Source organism: Thunnus albacares, chromosome 6, assembly GCF_914725855.1.
Source record: "Thunnus albacares chromosome 6, fThuAlb1.1, whole genome shotgun sequence".
Lineage (NCBI taxonomy): Eukaryota > Metazoa > Chordata > Actinopteri > Scombriformes > Scombridae > Thunnus > Thunnus albacares.
The window spans coordinates 17,879,584-17,898,379 of NC_058111.1; the positions used below are offsets into that span (position 1 = coordinate 17,879,584).

The 18,796-nt window shown below is 40.1% G+C and overlaps 1 protein-coding gene across 1 annotated transcript in view; it reads left to right on the forward strand.

Annotated features, from left to right (window-relative positions):
• The window catches only part of grik4 (glutamate receptor, ionotropic, kainate 4), a 305,728-nt gene that overhangs the window by 237,843 nt on the left and 49,089 nt on the right, over window positions 1-18,796 (forward strand). Inside the window, exons 10-12 of the mRNA XM_044354238.1 lie at window positions 5,763-5,924; window positions 9,318-9,470; window positions 11,208-11,312. Of these exons, the coding sequence (XP_044210173.1) occupies window positions 5,763-5,924; window positions 9,318-9,470; window positions 11,208-11,312 (420 nt within the window). The remainder of the gene's footprint in view (window positions 1-5,762; window positions 5,925-9,317; window positions 9,471-11,207; window positions 11,313-18,796) is intronic.

Consider the following 18,796-nt stretch of genomic DNA (forward strand, 5'->3'; position numbering starts at 1 on the left):
CCTCCTCTCCTCCCATCCCCCGCTCACTGAGAACATTGTAATTAAGAGGCTGCAGGAGGCTTTAGAGCTCAGCCTGCATTTATGTGTCAATTGATACAAGCATGAAATGACTTATTGCCAAAAAACACTGCATGAACATTCTAGCTATTAGAGAATAATCAGTGTGCCACTAGAAATGGATTTCATCACACAGTGGAAACCGGACTGAAGCCTAAAGGTTTTCACTTGCCCTACCTACCCCTCCCCCGTTATAAGAGGAGGGAAGTCATTAATTAGTACTTTATCTTTAGGAAAATCAATATGCAATTTACAGAAATGTTACTCAATCACAGGCTACTGGAATCCATCTGCTCTTTTGCAGTGCTGCCATGCTAGATAACGAGTGGTGATGATTTTTCCTTCTTTTTCAAATTGTCAATGATGATTATCACCACTGAAGGCTCTGTCTTTATGTAGGGCACATTTTACAAAACAGAAAATAATGTTTTCACCATCTGGGGATACAGCAAGTGAAGTAAATGCCATATGGCTGTGTCTCTTTAAAGCTGCACTAATAAACATTGTTATAGTAAGGATGGATCAAATGACAGCATCTGATGTGAAAGGCGTTGCTCATAGTGATGAACCCACAGAGAATTATCACCCAGTGTCCTTCAACTCTAGTAAGCATTTTAGCCTTTTTCAGCTCATGGTTTTGGTTTTAGCAGCAGCAGGCAGCTGTTTTCAGAAAAAAAAGCTCAGATAAACCCACTGTACTCTTCCTACCCAACACCAAACACCAGACAGTCAAAGTAAGAGAGTAGCTGGTGAACACAGTGGAGCATTTAGCAGCTAAAGAACCAGATAGTTTCTTTAAGAGTTGGTGGAAACCACAACAAAGCTAGCAGTAGGGTGAAAATTGGACTTATGCTCAATTTATGGTCAATCAGAACTGGTTTTCATGCTGTGTTGAAATCAAATGTGTTTCTAGTTGTTCTACACAGCCACACTTTTGTGGGGAGGGGGGTTCTGAAGCTATTTGAATATCCAAAAGGCACATCTGAAGGAGTATACTGCCCCCTTAAGATTCATCAAATCGCCAGAAACACAACTGCAAATGCTAGTATTCCTCTATTCTGTAAAATAGGCAACTGTTTGCTAACATGTTCAGCATAACAACTTTATAAGGTGATAATAACTCAATGTAATGCTTACAACTTGTTTTCACTACCCTCGTGTTCCCAAAAAAGTAGTTATTGCTGTACAGTTAGTTGTTTTTCTGCTTTTTATACTTATTAGCAGAAAACAGTACATTTACTTTTGTGACATTCCCCAATACTCCTTTAATTTATGTAAAAATTATACCCATGAGTCATTGTACTTGCAACTTGCGTTAATTGCTCTGACTCACTTGGCATTACTGCAGTGTTCCTTTACATCGCTGCTGACTAGTAGCTCACAACTTCAGCAGACTACATTATTTTTAATGTCACTGTAATAACGTTCTTCAAACAAGCAAATTGCTCAGATGACTCAAAGTCTATGAAATACTGAGACTATTCATCCACAATATGAAACAAGTGACATTATGAAACTTTAACATTTCCTGTATAGTACACATACATATTACAAACTCCCTATACAATCTAACTCACATTTGAAAGTCTGCTATGTCGACAGAGCATTTCTGAACAGCCGGTTGAGATACCTGAGGTTCGGTTACGCGACACTGAACCGTGCATGCAGCAGAGATACAGCTGGATTCAATGGATGTCCTTGGAGTTTAGTGATTCACTGTAATCTCAGTTTTTTCATCCTTTTTATGGAGATGGGATTAATAGACAAAGAGAAGAGCTGAAAGAAGCATTTTGATATAAAGAGGTATTTCCTGTTTGTCAGCTTTATGAAGGCTTATACCACTGTGAAGAAATATGTCTGTGTATATGTGCATGTGTGTGGACTGGTAGAGGGTGGAGGGGTTGGGTTCATGACAGGATATCCCACTATCAGCTGTATCAGTCCTCCTGGGATCTCATTATTCACTGCTGAAGCTGACTACATCATAACAAACACTGAGTGGTCACACATTCGGGCATTCTTGTTTGTGAGTGTACATGTATTGTCCATTATGTGAAAAGTGAAAAGTAAGAGAAATCACAGAATGCTAAAGGATATAAAAATCCATATCAAATGATTAAAGAGACATTGAGAGAATAAAAAAGGAGACAGAAATAAAGAATAGATAAGACAGAGATTTCCAGATTGTGTGGTTCAGAGGGAAAGGGGCAAGAATTGAGGAGGTGAAGCAACAGTTTTTGGTTGATTGGCTCGGGTCCCGGCTGCTGATTGATCTCCAGGTGACAGCCGGTGTCAGGGGCCTTTGGCCAGGCTGTCATTCCCTCCCGCTCCCTCTCATCTTCGCTCTGTTGCTGTCTCTTTCTCCCCCACTGCTTTTTAGTCCTTCAGTTGTGCCAACTAATCTCTCTCTCCCCTAATATCTCCCTTCTTTTCTCTCCATTGGTTCAACTTCTAGCTCTCTCACTCTTTCTTTCCCTCTGTCCTTCTCTTCATCATTCTGTTCCTCTGCCCTATTCACCCCTTCAACGATGACAGTTGGTTTCTCCACTGCTCTCTTCTACCCTACCCTCCAAATCTGCCTTTTTGCTCCCCCACTGCTGGGAACCAACTGTCCTCTACGAAGCACTGCCCATTTCGCACCACCTATTTAGTATGCAAGAGAGCGTAATTGCTCATGTGGAGGGATCTAGTCTGTGTTTGTGTCTGACCGTGCATGTGTGCATGTGTATCTGAATTTGAATGTGTGTGTGTCAGTGTCTGTGCCCTGAAAGCCTATGAATGCAGCACATTAGTTTTCTTCAGACATAGCCTAAGGATATTTTGGTGACCTTGGTCTTCAGTGTGTATGTGCATGTGTTGCTCAATTATAGTGATTTCATTTTCGTGTGTGTGGGCATGCACATGCACTCTCCGGTAGTTTGTGCGTATGCACATGCATATATATACAGGCACCCTTGAGGGGCATGCGTAATGATAGGCTCGTTTGCACAGCTCTGCCTCTAATGATCTATTAAAGCACACTTAGCCAGTAATTATATGGCCAGTCCCAAAAGGCTTATGAGGCCCCACAAGGGATATAGCCAAAGATACATGAAAGCTATAGAAAAACCAATTTGTTTTATGTAACGCACAGGATTGATATTATTATGACCTTAACCTTTGGTTTATGACTGTGATGGAAAAAAGAATGGAGAATATTGTCAAATTACTTTTGTTTTTTGGCCTGATCACATAGGTGGTTCAAATGAAGAGTTTCTCAACCTCTGTTAGCTCTACTTACAGTACAGTATATTTAGTTTCAGGGCTGGAATTAAATCCACTGTTATGCACACTTTTTAAATTGTCTATATTCAAAAATAAAATGAAAATCAAGAGAGCCAGACTATCAATTTTACAGAATTATGTTTTTCACACTCAGCACAATAGTTACAAAGAACAGAAGGTCTCTTCTCTAACAAGACCATTATCCTAGTCATTAACTGAATTGTCTCCTGAAGTTCAAGAGCAGCTAGAAGCCCTTTAGATTTCAGTGTGTCATACTCTAATCAGGCTATAAATATTCTATTTAAATGTGTTTTTTTTTCTTCTTCAAATCATGATACGCTCTGTATTAAAACTGTCCTTTTTGCACTTGTCTTTCAGTCGCAAAACTTGCTTTCTCACACATCTTATCTTTGTCAACTGTGTTCCTCTACTTGTTCTGTACTTTTATACAGTCCCTTGGGATTTGAGATGTATTTTTTATGAAACTGAGTGCAAGTGCACACCAAGCTGCAGGCTCAAACACAGTCCTGGTGCTGCACAATCTAATCTGGAGACAGGATTGGAGCAGGATGAATAGGCCAGTTTCATATAAGAGAGTCTTTGTCTGTGAGATGCAGAGTCCTTGAGCACAAATATAGATTTTTGTGTCATTCATAAGTGTACACCACTTGCAGAGAGACCACACATATACCTGCTGAAGAGATATCATTCACATATCCCACACATACCTTTCCACTCCCTTTACAACTCCCTAACCCTCCCTCCCTCACTCACTTTACCTTGACAGTAAAGTCCTTCTAGCTTATATGTAGCCCAGTTCAGCCCTTCACTACACTCACCTGGATTATATTTGCTAGCAGAGTTTACCTGGGTTTCTTGTTTTTATGCAGCAGAGGTGCCCTGCCACATGCTAGCATAGCTAAACATTTGGGGTTTCCAGCTTTCTGGGAGGTTGGCAACGGGGATAATAGGCCTCCCACTCAAAGTCAATATCCACTGCTGCTTTGCTCTGCTCCGCGTCTGTATCAGCGCCATAACCCACTGGTGTCTTCACATGGGAGTGACTCATTCTCTGTCCCTCTTGGTCTGAGAGCTTTTTCCATCTACCTGCTTATCAGTTATTTAATTTGCTTACCTATTCACACTTTTTGTGTGAACGTCCATTATCTGATTTGTCTGATCCCCTCGCATTCTTTTTCCTCTTACAGATGAAAAAGGACAATTTTTCTGTTTTTCATTTTTCTGTTGTGGCATAGAGACTTGGTAAGCTTTGATATCTCCAAGAGCCAGTCAGTCCCGCTGACTGACTAAAATATGTTTTGTTTGTTAGTTTCAATAAAAATATAACCTCATACTGTACTTGTGGCTGGTACCAGACATTAGGTGGGATTTTATATGTAAGGAGGGTTAAAGGAAGTGTAGGTGAGCAGCTTTAGTTGAAAGACAATAATTTTCTTACATATTCAAATACCCTGACCTTCTCCTCTATTTGCCTTTCCTTCCTATTGACCATTGTAACTCACACCATATGTATGGTTCTCTCCTCTGCTCTCCCCACTGGCTTTACAACATCCCAGTGTCACCCACTGCCTCTCTCTTCCTACGCCACACCTTTTTATTTTCTAACTCCCCTCTACCACTCACCATCCCCTTCAACCCCTCTTATCTTCCGAGTCCCTGGCCTTGGTAACAGACAGACAGATAGACTGGGCTTGGTCTGGCTGTCATAAGCTAGATGGCACAACGGCTGCCAGTCGAAGGCTGCCACCTGAGGGGGACTGGGTTCTGACACCTCTATTAACCTTCAGGAAACGTCCATCTCCCGTCACACCTCCGCCTCCTCTTTTTCCTGCTCATCCTCGTCTCTATCTCTGCCTGTCCCCTGTCTGCTATTCCCCAGGTGGAGAAAAACGAGCTTGTCCCTAGAGCAAAAGAGCCACATAACAAATACCTGTATTTTTCTCTCCTCCCAACCTGGAGCATTTCAATATGCCATGAATTTCTATCTCACTTTCTCAATTATCTATTGGTCTCTGTGTCCTCGTTTTTTCCCCGTTCCCTGTCTCCAGGCTCTTTCAGCCCCTTACTGTCTGTCTCTCTCTAATTCTCTCTAATTCTAGCCCATGAACATTGCAATCCAGTATTTAATTAATGATCTGTATGTCAGGAAATGCATATGTCCAGTGCGAAATGCATGGTTGGTACAGCGATTCATAGCTAAATGGTGGGGATGAACAAAATGCTGCAGCTTTCTCATGTCAATCAGCTGGAATAATGAAAGTCAATGAAAACTAAATGAAAGATAATTATTCACTTGACAATAATTCAATATATCATTTGGTGTTATTTAATGTAGATTATGGCAGATTATGGCAGAATATGACAGCTGCATTTACCTAATAATCTCTTTCTGCCTGTCTCTTTCTCATTTTGCCCTACAGGAATTCTCTTTACTCCGACTGGACGACGTGGCCGACCAACGAGTCAACATAGTTGGTTTTTCTGTTTTCAACAAAACTCATCCATTCTTCCAGGATTTTGTGCTAAGCCTCAACCGCTCCTGGCAAGAGAACTGTGACCATGCACCCTTTGCTGGCACCCCGGTTAGTTCACACATCTTACACACGATCACACACAGCGAAGACCAAGGTCACTCATGTAAGAGTAATGGATGAACCCATATATTTATTATCCTTACCAAGTGCAAACTCCTCTCGGGTTATTACTCCTCCAGAATAGTGCTGCATGTCAAGCTCTCCAACTAAAGTCACTAAGAAACAAAAACGCCTATGAAATATACAGGGATATTTATCCAGCTAACTGCCGTAATTGCAGGTGTTGCTTTAGGCAGTTGCTGTTTCCCAGACAACTCATTAACAGCGTTTGGCACCCTCCTTATTATATTTATAATGGAATTTTCCTTGTTAAATTTGCTTCAGAGGAAAATGCAGAGCAAAAGAGTAGCTTACCTTCACAGCACCTCCCTAAATCATCCACTGTTCTCATCTAAACAGTGTCTGTAGCTCAACATTTAACGTAGTGTACTCTGCATATGTGAATGAGTGACTTCAAAACAACCTCAAATCACCAAGTTACTGTTTACATATGAATTACTGAAGACTGTTTTCATTTGTTTTATTCCGGTGCCTGCTCAACAGTTTTGTACATTTCAGCCAACCATACTCGACATAAATAATGGGCCTCATGCTAGAACATTTTGTATTCTTATCTTCACTTTCTCTTACTCATTTCAAGAGACAAGCTCGTCTGAATATTATGCTTGAAATTCAGCAAGTAAGATGTCATAAATGACCTGCATAAACATTATGAGTGTCACCTCTTCGTAATGACCACTTGTTTATGGGAACTAAATTTATGAGTATTATCTGACAACCACACTCTCGCCCATTTGTCCAGAAGTGTCACTCATAAAAACAGCAAGAGTAAGAAGATGAACTTCACCAGCTCTTAAATTGAATTCCTGCTCTCAGTGACCAGTAAAGAAAAGTTCACTGTATAATTTCACACACATCTTATTTAAATATTGTTTTCTATAATTTATTTGTTTTGAAACTAACCACTCTGCTGAAGCTTATAGTATAATTTCACATGTCTGTATATCTTATACTGAAAAAAGTATCTATATTAATGACAGTAATGGAGATGAATATGACCATCAGTAAAATCTCTACATGGTTATGCACACAATTATGAACACAAATGTTTAGTCTAACTGAAATATTTTAGCTCAAAAAAATAATGAAAATAAAAATTGTATAACTTTTGAGAACTCCTTTTCCTTAAAACATAAATAATTAGAGATAACTGCTAACAAATACAGTAATAACCATCAAGAATAACACATATAGGTGCAAAAAGCAGCCATTGTTCGCTTCTTTTTCTTAAGGGCTTCATCAGGAACCAGATATTCAGTAAAGTTAATTAATGAATGAATCCCTCTCTCTGTTTGAAGTTAAGAGACAGCAAAAAAGGAAACAAACACGCTCATACATACACCCATGAGCCCCTTCTGTTTCACACAAGCTGGGTGGTGAAACAGGTTAAGAATAGTTTGAACGCATGAAAAAATGTTGTATTGTGCTCACAGCAGGTCACTCGGATACTTCAGAGCTCATGGCAATCAGGACTTGTGACTAATTAGCTAATAACTAGAGACAATAAAGGCTGATGACGGCAGTGCAAGAAAATGATTAACTCATTTAGACATGCACATAGATAATATGCTGTCTTTTCATTAACAGTAATTAGGTCTGGAGGAAATGTAACTGTAGGGCTCATATATACAACAAACGCATACAACTGACCTCTTTGCATGTGTAGAGCTCAGGCATTTAATGCATTTTAAGATAAAGACTTGAGCCATGCAGACTAAAATAAGTGAATGTGAGAAAATTCAATTCATATAATTCTTATCTTTATTTGAGACTAAAATATTAGACAGTACACAGTATGTGACTGTATTTATGTTAGAAAAGATCAAATAAAACCACATGCTGAAAGGTTTTAGTTATGTATTATATTTTGTAAAAGAGGCCTGAAATAGTGAGAGCATCTCATGCTGGCACACAAATGGAGTACATCTGTGATAGAGGGGCTCGAGTGGAAATGGTTACGGGTCAAAAATAATGTAGAAAAACTGTCACTGATGTCTGTGAAGTGGAGCTCAGGACAACAAAACATTTACAGATTGAGTTTTTGAGAACAAACACAGGCCTCTTTAGTCTAGAGTTGACATTTGCTAATTAACACTGGCTTATTAAAAATGCAAACCTTACACATCCCCAGTAGTAATTTATTATTATTTTACGGTCCTTTTCAGTGTAATTTTGCATATCGCTGAGAGTGGGTCTCATACAAGAACCACTCATTTGAACAACTTAGTGGCTCTTACAAGAACATTTCTTTCCTATCCAGAATTTATTCTAAGATACGAATAAAATTTATAAAGGTCTAGACCTGTTTTACGAGTCATATAATATTAATTTGCTGATACTTGATACTATCTACTCTTTATGCTACAGTAAAAGATACTGAGCAAAGCAAGGGAGAGATAGCAAGAGAGATTTCAGATAAAGTGGAACAAAGATGAATAAATGCCATGACGTTATTAGCTTCATGTCGAAGATATTAATAGATACGAGTGGAGTATAATCAGAAATGCTGTTGTAACATTTTGTCATACACTTTTTGATGCTGACTTGCTGAACAATTTGACTTTATCTGTTCCAACCACCAAGACACTATTCCAATATGTCAAACCTGAAAAAGCATCGACTCGTGGTTGTAATGTCTTCACAGGCTGTTTGTCTGCACCATATTGCTCTTAATGTGCAATCCACCAATTATGTTAGCCATTTCAAGGTGGTAATACATTACAGTTTTGCAGTTTAATGGCCTATTGTACTCCTCTTTGGACTCCAAAATTTACAATCACTCTCAACGCTGTATCAATATCCACCGAACATCAGGGCCATTTCATCTGTAGTTCTATTACACAGATGTACAACAGTGAAGCTCAGACTCTCCTCTGGTTTCTAATGTGGGGCATCATGCATTTTAATCAAATGTACATAGCGGGATGCAGTGGTAGTGAGGATGAGGCTGTTTGTACAGGAGAGATGAGAGGAAAAGCTGCCTCTCCCACTGTTTCTGGCCCCGGCTGAGAGAGACAGGCGGTAATTGGGATGGTCAGGGTGTGCCAGCTTCATTGGGGATAAGAGTAGGAAGGACAGAGTCTCTCGGAGAGACGGAGAGAGATGGTTTTCAACGCTGTCAGCAGATCAGAGTCTTTCTAATGATCTAATGGAATAATCTCACTGCCACTCCAGGGATGGGTTAACCCCTCACTGACTGCCAGCTACTGACATGTTACACTTGCAGTTTGTGTGCTTTGAGTTTTTTTTGCAGCTTTGTGTGTGTGTGTGTGTGTGTGTGTCTGTGTATATTCACCTTCTTCCCTCCCTCTCCCTCTGCAGCTCTCCTCAGCTCTGCTCTTTGATGCGGTATACGCGGTGGTGGCGGCGGTCCAGGAGTTGAACCGTAGCCAGAACGTTGGCGCCAGTCAGCTCTCCTGCAAGTCCTCCAAGATCTGGGAGCATGGCACCAGTCTCATGAATTACCTGAGGATGGTAAGATTGCCTCTGCTGGACGTGATAAAAATAGACCACAGTAATGGCCTTTACATACCTTAAAGGAATAGTTTGACATTTTGGGAAATATGCTTATCTGCTTCTTTGCAGAGAGCTACAGTAGATGAGAAAATCGATACCACTCTCAAGTCTGTCCATTAAAAATTAAGCTACACCCAACATAGCTTAGGGGGAAACAGAAACAGCTGTCCAAAGGTAACAAAATGTGCTTACCAGCACCTCTAAAGTGCAATAATTAATACATTGTATCTTGTTATTGTTTGTTGTTGTCAAAAAAACTTGTAGTTTAACGGCAAGGTTATGTGCATCTGGATGCATTATCTGGATAATGCAATCTGATCCAAGAGCTTTGAATTTGCACCTAGCATTAATAAGCACTCTTGTTATCTTGATTCTACCCACATTGTGATCTTATCTCAATACGAAAATTAGCTAGGCAGGGCTGGCGGACTTGTCAACAAACATGGTGCGTCCCAAGTCAAGAGAAGCACTTCTTTGGATGGCCATCATTCATTTTTTCAGAGGGAAGACTAATAGCTACCACTGCTAATTGTAGCTTTTGCTAGGCTTGCTTAAGCTAGCAGGAAGAGGCAGAGTGAGGTGACCTTTCAATTCGCTGGGTGGATTTTCTTTGCAAGAACCAAGTGCATTCCGATCACAATGAGTGCATTTACACCTTTCATTAACACGCATTTTTCCTTACACAGAAAGGATATTCAGATTCAGATTTCATGTGACTGCCAGGTGTAAATGGGGTCATGGTGACAACAAGACTCCACAAAGTCACTTTCCCTGCAAGGAGATAGTCCGGCACTTAATCCTCTGTAATGCTACAAATTGCCATGTTTACATTTTGTTGTTTGTACACATTAAACAAATAAGATATAATGTGTTAATTAATGAGCCTTGGAGCTTTAGAGGTGCTGGTAGGCTAGCTGTGACCCCTGTTTCCAGTCTTTATGCTAAGCAAAGCTAACCAGCTGCTGGCTGTAGCTTCATATTTAACGGACAGACATAAAAATGGTATCCATCTTCTCTAACTGTCGCCATGAACGTGATAAAGAGTATTTCACAAAAATTATTCCTTTAAATTTGAAATTTTTTGTGGGTTTTTTGTTGCTCTGTTTTTTACCCTCCAACTTGCAGCAACACAAAGGGCAGGAAACAGCACTAATTAGATAATGTCAGATAGTTGAGCTTATTGTGATATTCATTACTTTCTGCCTGTTAATTGGATGTTTTAGAGCCAAGATATTTTCACTGACAGATAATAATGTGTAGTCTGATCTCTCATCTTCTTTAAAGTTATACTCCCTTTCCACTAGGTCAGTTTATCTCATCTCTACATTACACTGAGAGACAATAGAGGAGGGGAGATAAAGATGAGCTGTCAGTGAATAAAATGTGTTTTCCTATTAGGGAGAAATGGCTGTAAGTGATTGGGCTATCAAAATACTTAAATGTGACATGTGTTCGATATCAGACTGTTTGTCTTTCTCAGTGAGTAATGGCTCTTCTATTTTGATGTAAATTGGAGATATTACGACCTCGTCTTCATATTATTATTCTAAATTTGGCATATTTCAAAAGGCTGAGTACTGAGCCAGTACTGCTAATGTAGTCTCCAGTCATATTCATAACAGGTGCTGCTGAGAGGGAAACTGGCAGGATTTATTGGTGAGACCTTTGACGTGTTGCTGTTTCTGTGTTGGATAGGTAGAATTGGAAGGTCTAACAGGCCACATTGAATTCAACAGCAAAGGCCAGCGGTCCAACTACGCCCTGAGGATCATGCAGAACAGCAAGGAAGGCCTAAGGCAGGTAAAGTAACTCCAAGTCTTACAAATCTGATGTGAATATCACATGTCTTCAATCTAATCACATGCTATGGCTGCAGACAACATCAGTACAGCCTAGCTATAGCATAAAGTCAATGTCACTGGTTCAGTATGAGAAGAATTTACATATTAATAATGTAGTATTTCTGAAGTGACTCACACAGATTCCTCCATTTTTCTCTTAAGATAGACTCAGGCTAAATATGACTATTATTGCTGAACACAAAGCTCTCAGGCATAGTCCTGATCCCAGTAGGGTACTACCTCTGGCAAATGTTACAGTTGTCCTTATAGCAGTGATGAAACTCAAGTTGGATCGTACATCAGGGAGCTGAGATAACACTTGCTCAGTTGACATCCTTTGGTGAAATAATCCACATTATCCTACCAGTAGAAATGTTGGGGTGCTAGAGGCCAAAGTTTAATATCAGGGATACCTATTTGAAGGTTCAAAGAAGCATGTTTTCACAGAGACTAAGTATTGGTTAAAAGATATGTCAAAACTGGTCAGTGTTTGCTGTTTTATTTCTACAGGTATCTCATTTAGTCATTTTGTTTAAATATTCAGTACAGATTTAAAGGTGACTGGAGCACTTTGTCGTATTTGCTGTGACTGAAACTTCACCACCATGATTCATTATAGAGTAAAGAAACAATTAGTAATATTTTTGCTATCTCGTTGCACCAAATGACTCCAGTATATCAGCAGGGATTTATGGGTGGTATTGATCAATACCAGTCACTCCAGTTGTGCCTCAGTGTATGCTGGAATTTTCAAGCTCCCTGAACAAGCAGTCATGTTGTGCTCTCTGGTTTAGTGGAAATATTTCTCATGTAGACACCATGAGGCATTTCAATCTGAACCCAAACTTTGTTCAGTGAACTACCCTGCGCCATTACTGAAAGAAGTCTCCCCTGACATTTCTTTGCCTGAGTTTCACACCAGGGAAAACAGTTTCAAATTGCTTTTCAATTTTTTTGTAGATTAAACACATTTACCAGGATTACAAAGCCTGAAAATAGTCAGTAATGAAATGTAATTGACAAGAGGCTTTGAGAAGCTCAGAGTATTGCCCTTTTAATGACTGGATAGCTGAACTGTTGGTGCTCTTGTACTATGTACCGTATTTGCAGTATCAGGCTCCCAATGCTTCATGTCAAGGACCCACAATTGGACAAGCATTAGATAATGGATCTCTAAAATCTGATTCCAAGAAATGCTGTTTGAGGACCTGTTGTTAGATACTGTATGAGTGATTTGATAGCCCAGTACATTCTCCCACTGTAATAGTGTGTAAATATAAAATTAAAGTATTGTACAGACTACTGAGAGCCCTTTGAAGGACAACTGGTGAATCTTGAACCCCATATTAGGAAGCAGTGACCAGGTGAACAGAGAGTCAGATAGACAAGAACATCACCACCTCAAATCCCAGACTGGCCAGGGAAAACTCTCCCATCCATCAACAGTCTCTCTAAATGCTCCAGTGGAGCTGAGCAGTCATCAACAGCTAAAATCTGCAGTTGATCTCTCAGGTAAAAAATATAGGTTGTATGTGAGTAATGGATGTAAGGCAAAAATGAGATCAAAGGGAAGCATCAGCACCAAAGTAGAAGAAGCCTTAAATAGCTGAGAGATAGAGGTCTGCATCAGGATGAAGAATCTGGCTGTGGTCGTGTTTACTTTTGTGGTTAGAGTCAGGTAACCCTAGGTTTCAGAATATTTATAAAGATAGCATCTTTCATATGAGCCACAAAAATGGCTAACGTTTCCATTTTGTACATTGATGTGACAGATATCGCAGGATGTGTGATATCTCTGTACTGTGGAATTGGAACAAAAATAAGACTGTATTGTTGAACCAAGTGGTGGGAAAAATTCAGAGAATGAAGTAAAAAATAGTAAAAAAAAAAAAATGTTTTCCCATTACTTCTGCCAGTGTTTGAAGAAGTGGTGAGTTGCTCCTTGTCAAAACCCTTTCCAATCACACTGCACAACAGTCTCTGATATTGTCTGTGACGTTACAAAACTTTACATGTGTTTGACAGTTAAGTAAATGATATGAACTGCGACAGTTGAAGAAAATTGGTCATTTATGTAAAAAAGACCACTGTTAAGTGTTAGCGACGAAGCATATGTTAAGCTTTAGTGTGGTTTTGAGACATGAACTGAGACACTTTCAGTAAGCGTCAAGGCTTTTCTATGAACACACAGTACATAAATACAAACACAAAAGCAATCAAGAGAACATCTGCCTCTTACCTTTTGTCTAACAAAATCAAATACAGTAGTTTTTCCTCTTTTTATCAACTGGCATCTTTATTTGTGTCCTATTATGAGTGAGTAGCACAGACAGTAGTCAATGCTGTGTGCTCCTATTATACAGATTGCTCTTAAAATCTGTTTTCTATAAATGCCAGGACTTAATATTCATCTTAAGACCTCATGCTTGATGTAAACCGATAACTGTAATCCTTTAAGTTTCTGCTTTTTCATTTTGCAGTATCAAAGAATGCAAAGTATTTCCCCTGGAAATACCTGTCTCTCACCCTGACAGCTATACTGTGCATTTCCCTGCTGCCCTGACTATTGTGTTTTTCTGTCAGTGCTGCATTATTTATGATGGTTATTAACTTGTCCATAATCCAACAAACTGTCACCACTCTACTGCAGCAGATACTGTAGCTGTATTGTGGTTTCTTATCTACAGCATTTTAAGTAGTTGTTGTTATTCTGTTATGACACAGACAGTTTGAAGGTACACAGAGGAATAACTGAGTTTCTGTTTTAAACCATTTGATCCTTTCGGTTGTGTTGATCTCCATGAAAAGATTGATTGATTTCCTGCCTGTGTGAGAGAAAAATCTTACCTAAGCAACCGGTAAAAGAGTCAGACAGTTGCCCATCTGCCTTTATTAACCTTGTCTGTGTCTCCCCATACTCCCTTTTTATACTGGCACTGGGCCAGTCAAGCAGAAGGATAATGCTATCAGGCCTAATGTGATCATTTCAACCAGAAGTATTATAAAGCAGCCCTGCCAGTTATGTTAATAGGGAGAGGCAAGGTGTTAGACGGGGGACAGGATGGGGTGTAGTTTGTTTTGTTGACTAACACCTCCCACATGCTGTTGGGTTGGGGCAGCTTCGGCCAGGCAGACGTTGGATGTGTGAGGGCCTTGGCAGAGATTAGAAAGATGGCTCACTGCCCACACACACACATACACACTTAAACCTGCACACGTAGAGTTTAAGCAGAATATTTGCACATCAACACATGACACGTTGATAATTCAGGTCTTTTGCTTGGTTAAAATAGAGTAGTAGCCTCATAACTTACAACTCCCACACTGTGTCTAGCCAATAAATCCATAGCACAGGTCTTTCATTCACAATTCAACCTGTGAAGACCAAAGAGCACCTTCCATCAACTTACATCCAACACTTTCTGAAGAAGAGAAGAAGATTGAGGCATGTTGTATGGCACAGTTGCCCACTTCCACTTCTCCACCCTCTCTTTCCTTATTTGGTAGCACCCACCATCCCCTCATCTCAAGCCCTGTGGCTGCACTATAGATCGCCTGACCGTCTGCTCCTCGGGGGTTCCAACAGTCCGCAGCAAATTGAACAAATTGAATTTCTGTCAGGCATTTTCACACATCTATCTGTCTATACATACATACATACATATACCTATAGATCTATCTGTCTGTCTGTCTTAATGAGTAAAAAGCACCAGTCTTTGCCTTTGCGTCTTTGATGTAACTATCAGCTCTGACTAGAATATTAAGCATTGGTTGTGTTTAAGCAGTAAGGATTTGGAGTAAGTCAGTGAAAGTACAATTAAAGTGAAGCGGAGTTTGCACTGGTTCAGTTCCAGCTTGTCCAGGGCTCTGCAGTAAGGATCTAATGAAAAACAAAACAAAGCAACCACATAACACCAGTTACAGACTCTTGTCCTTGGGTTCCAATCATCTTTAGGATGGATGTAAAATTTTACTGTTGACATACAATGTGTTTACCTGGTCAGGCTCCTGTAAAGTAAAATATAATTCCAAAACTATAAAGACTTTTAGGTCTTCAAAGCAGCAGCTTATAACTGTCCCAACACTCAATTAAAAACTTATTTGGATTTTGCCAGTGTAGCTGCTCAAATGTGGAATAGTCTTTATATTATTGATGCTTTCCATTCAGAACATTAAACCATAAAACTAGACAATGTGCTTTATTTATTTCTGTGCATTTGAACCAAATGTCTGATGCAAACTTAATCGCTGCTATACTAATCTCTGAAATTGACCCCTGTGAAGCACTATAAATACGTAAACGTAACATAAAAGCAAAATTCCAGTAATCGCTTGAAGCTTTAAAACAACCATTTTAGATGATGATTCAGAAGCACTTTGTAACTGTGTGTTTTAAAAAGTGTTATATAAATAAACTTATTATTAGTAGTAGTATGGGGCTACATTACGCAATCATCTGTATTTGTTCAGTTTTGGCAGGCAAAGTAAATTTCCCAGCTGCTCCGGTGTTGGCAGCCAGGTAGACCAATGATAATGGTGTAAGAAGTTGGCATGGCATAATCCGTGCTCTGGCCGAGGCACCACTGGCACCTGTAACCAACAACACTCCACAGAGGGAGGATGGAGAGAGAAGGAAAAGATAGATGAGGGAAGGGGACAATAGGATGACAAGCATAAAGTAAATGAGACAGAAAGGGCGTGCAGGAGACAAATTGGACAGAAAGAAAAAAGACAAAACTATAAAACTAGAACCAGTAAAACAGTATTTCTTACATGCACTATTTTAGCTGTCACTACACTTCATACTAAAGGCAACAGTACTGACCTTCACTGCTGTTTCTCATATAAATGACTAATCATATTATTTTAAGGGAATAGGCTATAATCCTCTATATCCTTTTGCTACGTCTATTCACGAGCCCAGTGTAATGACTTAGATAAAGGTGTCTAACAGGAGCTATCTTGGCTTGTGTGTGCGAGTGTGAGCATGTTTCTGAATGTATACTCTCCAGATGGTGTGAACACCAGGGGTATGCTGTAAAACAGTATCATTCTGGATACGTATAAATGGCTAATATAACTCAACCTGTTCCTCTGAAAGCACAGCCTGCTTTCCCCTCTCCAGGAACATCAAAAGACGGAGCAGTTTCCCAACTCACACCCTTGTTGCTAGAATAGATTACCACATTTTCTGTTCGGGGGATCAGAAGTATTAGAGCTGTTGTCACTTTATTCTGATGCGAGGCTGTGGCAGCTGTGGCACTGCTGACTGATCTATCTGACATCAGCTCACAGTATGTGTATATGCATGCATGGTTTCTATGTTTACACTGTGTGTGTCAGTGTTTATGTGCGAGCACTGATGGGGTTGGTGCCAGCCCCCACTGCCTGCTTCTTGGCTCTGCACACAATCGCACACGACAAGCCTATCGCCATCTATGCATGTTTAGCAGAGGCACAAGTCTCTTCCAAAACAAACAAACTGCAGCCTGCCAGCCAACCAAACCGCAGCAACACACCATACTGACAGAGCAGACCAGCCTCTTTGCAGCCCCTGGCCTCCCTTGACAGGCCATCATTTTCTGCATGGAGCTCATTGACAGCAGCACGCCTGCTAATTGGAAGAAGCTGTAAAATGAGTAATTATTGCAGTTTGGGGGAGGCAAGCTGTTGCCTGTTACAGCGCTAGGCTATGTTGTGTGTGAGTGCCAGAGAGAGGGTGCTATGTAAGCTGCATTCGTGTATTTCTCTGTCTTTGTGTATGTGTGTGTGTATATGTGTTTGTACATACTACATGCACACGCCTGCATCTCTGTGCATTGCAGGGGGTTGCTGGGCTGCAAACAGTCTTGGCCAGTTCCTGCAGAGAGGAGAATCACTAATTAAGTTTTATAATAGAGGCTCTTAATCAAGGCTTTGGAATAAAAACCACATGAGAAAGAGAAGAGAGAGAAACAGCAGGGAAAGAGAGAAATATTTAGTTAAAGAGTCAGTTGGAGTCACTGGAAGAGGCTACAGAGCAGCGAGTAGGTTTTGAGTAGGTTACAGCAGGACATGGCAGCCAACTTAGAGCAAATTGTTCTCATTATCAAGTCCACAGGTGATTTACAAAATCTGATGCTCTTGAATAGATTCGGCTCTGACATCCTGTGTTTATGAAGCTCGCAGGGTTGGTGGTTACCCAGCTTCAAACTGCTATAGCCATAAAACAGAGGTCAAAGAAGAATGAAAGAATTTTAGACATGTAGACATGACAGTAGTGACTTGGACTCAGTTGCACCAGTTGTCTGTGAAGCTGCACATTTCTTTCTCAGCTTATTTCATCCCATCTTAAAATTCTGCTCCCCTGATATGGAATTATTGTGCAAAATTGAGATCCCCTCAACATAACTTGAAAATGTTTTTTTTCTATTCCTGAAGTAATAGAAATCCCTCCCTAGACGAATGAACAAGCTACCCAAACTACCCCTGGCAGATTTACTGAAATAGAAAGCAAGTGTCCCAACTCATTCCTCATCAAGGTAGATTACATTTGCTGCAGTATTAGAAGTGAATTGCCTAAATACAAAGAACTGATTAGCTTCCTACCTCAGGTAGAAAATAATCTAGCCATGTTCAACAGCGCAATCAAATTCATTTTGATTATTTTGCCTCATTTCCTCTATTAATTCTATTCAGCAGTGGCAGCCACATCTCAAACCAATTGTTCCTCTGATGTAAATAAACATGATTCTTGGTTGCACTACACTTTCTTTAACCTTGTATATTGATTTTTTTAATGGTGTCTTCCTGCCACATGTTTCAGTCCCATGTTCTCATTTCTGTGCATTTGCCTCCATGGTGAATCTCTTTGAAGAGATCATCAATAAACTGTTAAATCATCCAGACCTGACCAAGTACATCCTGTCCAATTTCCTGAATTATCATTTGAACATTTACAGCCAGATTGCACTTTTTAATAAACCTTAGTCCCCAGGTGTCCTTGTGTCAAGGTCTTTAGAGGTGGAGCCAAGGAATGGAGGAGGTGAAGTAAGGGGAGACCTTTTTTATCTTCATCTGCTTTCCTGTATCAGAGGCAATGCTGAGTGCCTGGAATATGTTAGACACACACACACACATCCTTGCACTCTCTTGGATATGCACATACTGTACTGCATGGGCACCACTTCAATTTGCATGAAATGATTTGAGCTGTGTTATTTACACAAGACTTCCTCCAGTTAAAGGGTGAATGTGCTCGTTCAATTTCTTTCTCTTTTCTATTGGATTTATATTTTTCCTGTCAGCGCTGCTCCTATGTTTATTACGGCAATCTGCCTTTTTCTTCCCTTCCCCTTTTCTTTGCTACCACCCTGTCTCTGAGAACACTATTACTCTAGCTGCCCCCACTGCTGCGGATGCAGATGCACTCAATTCAGTTTCTCTCCACTGCTGCAATGTGAG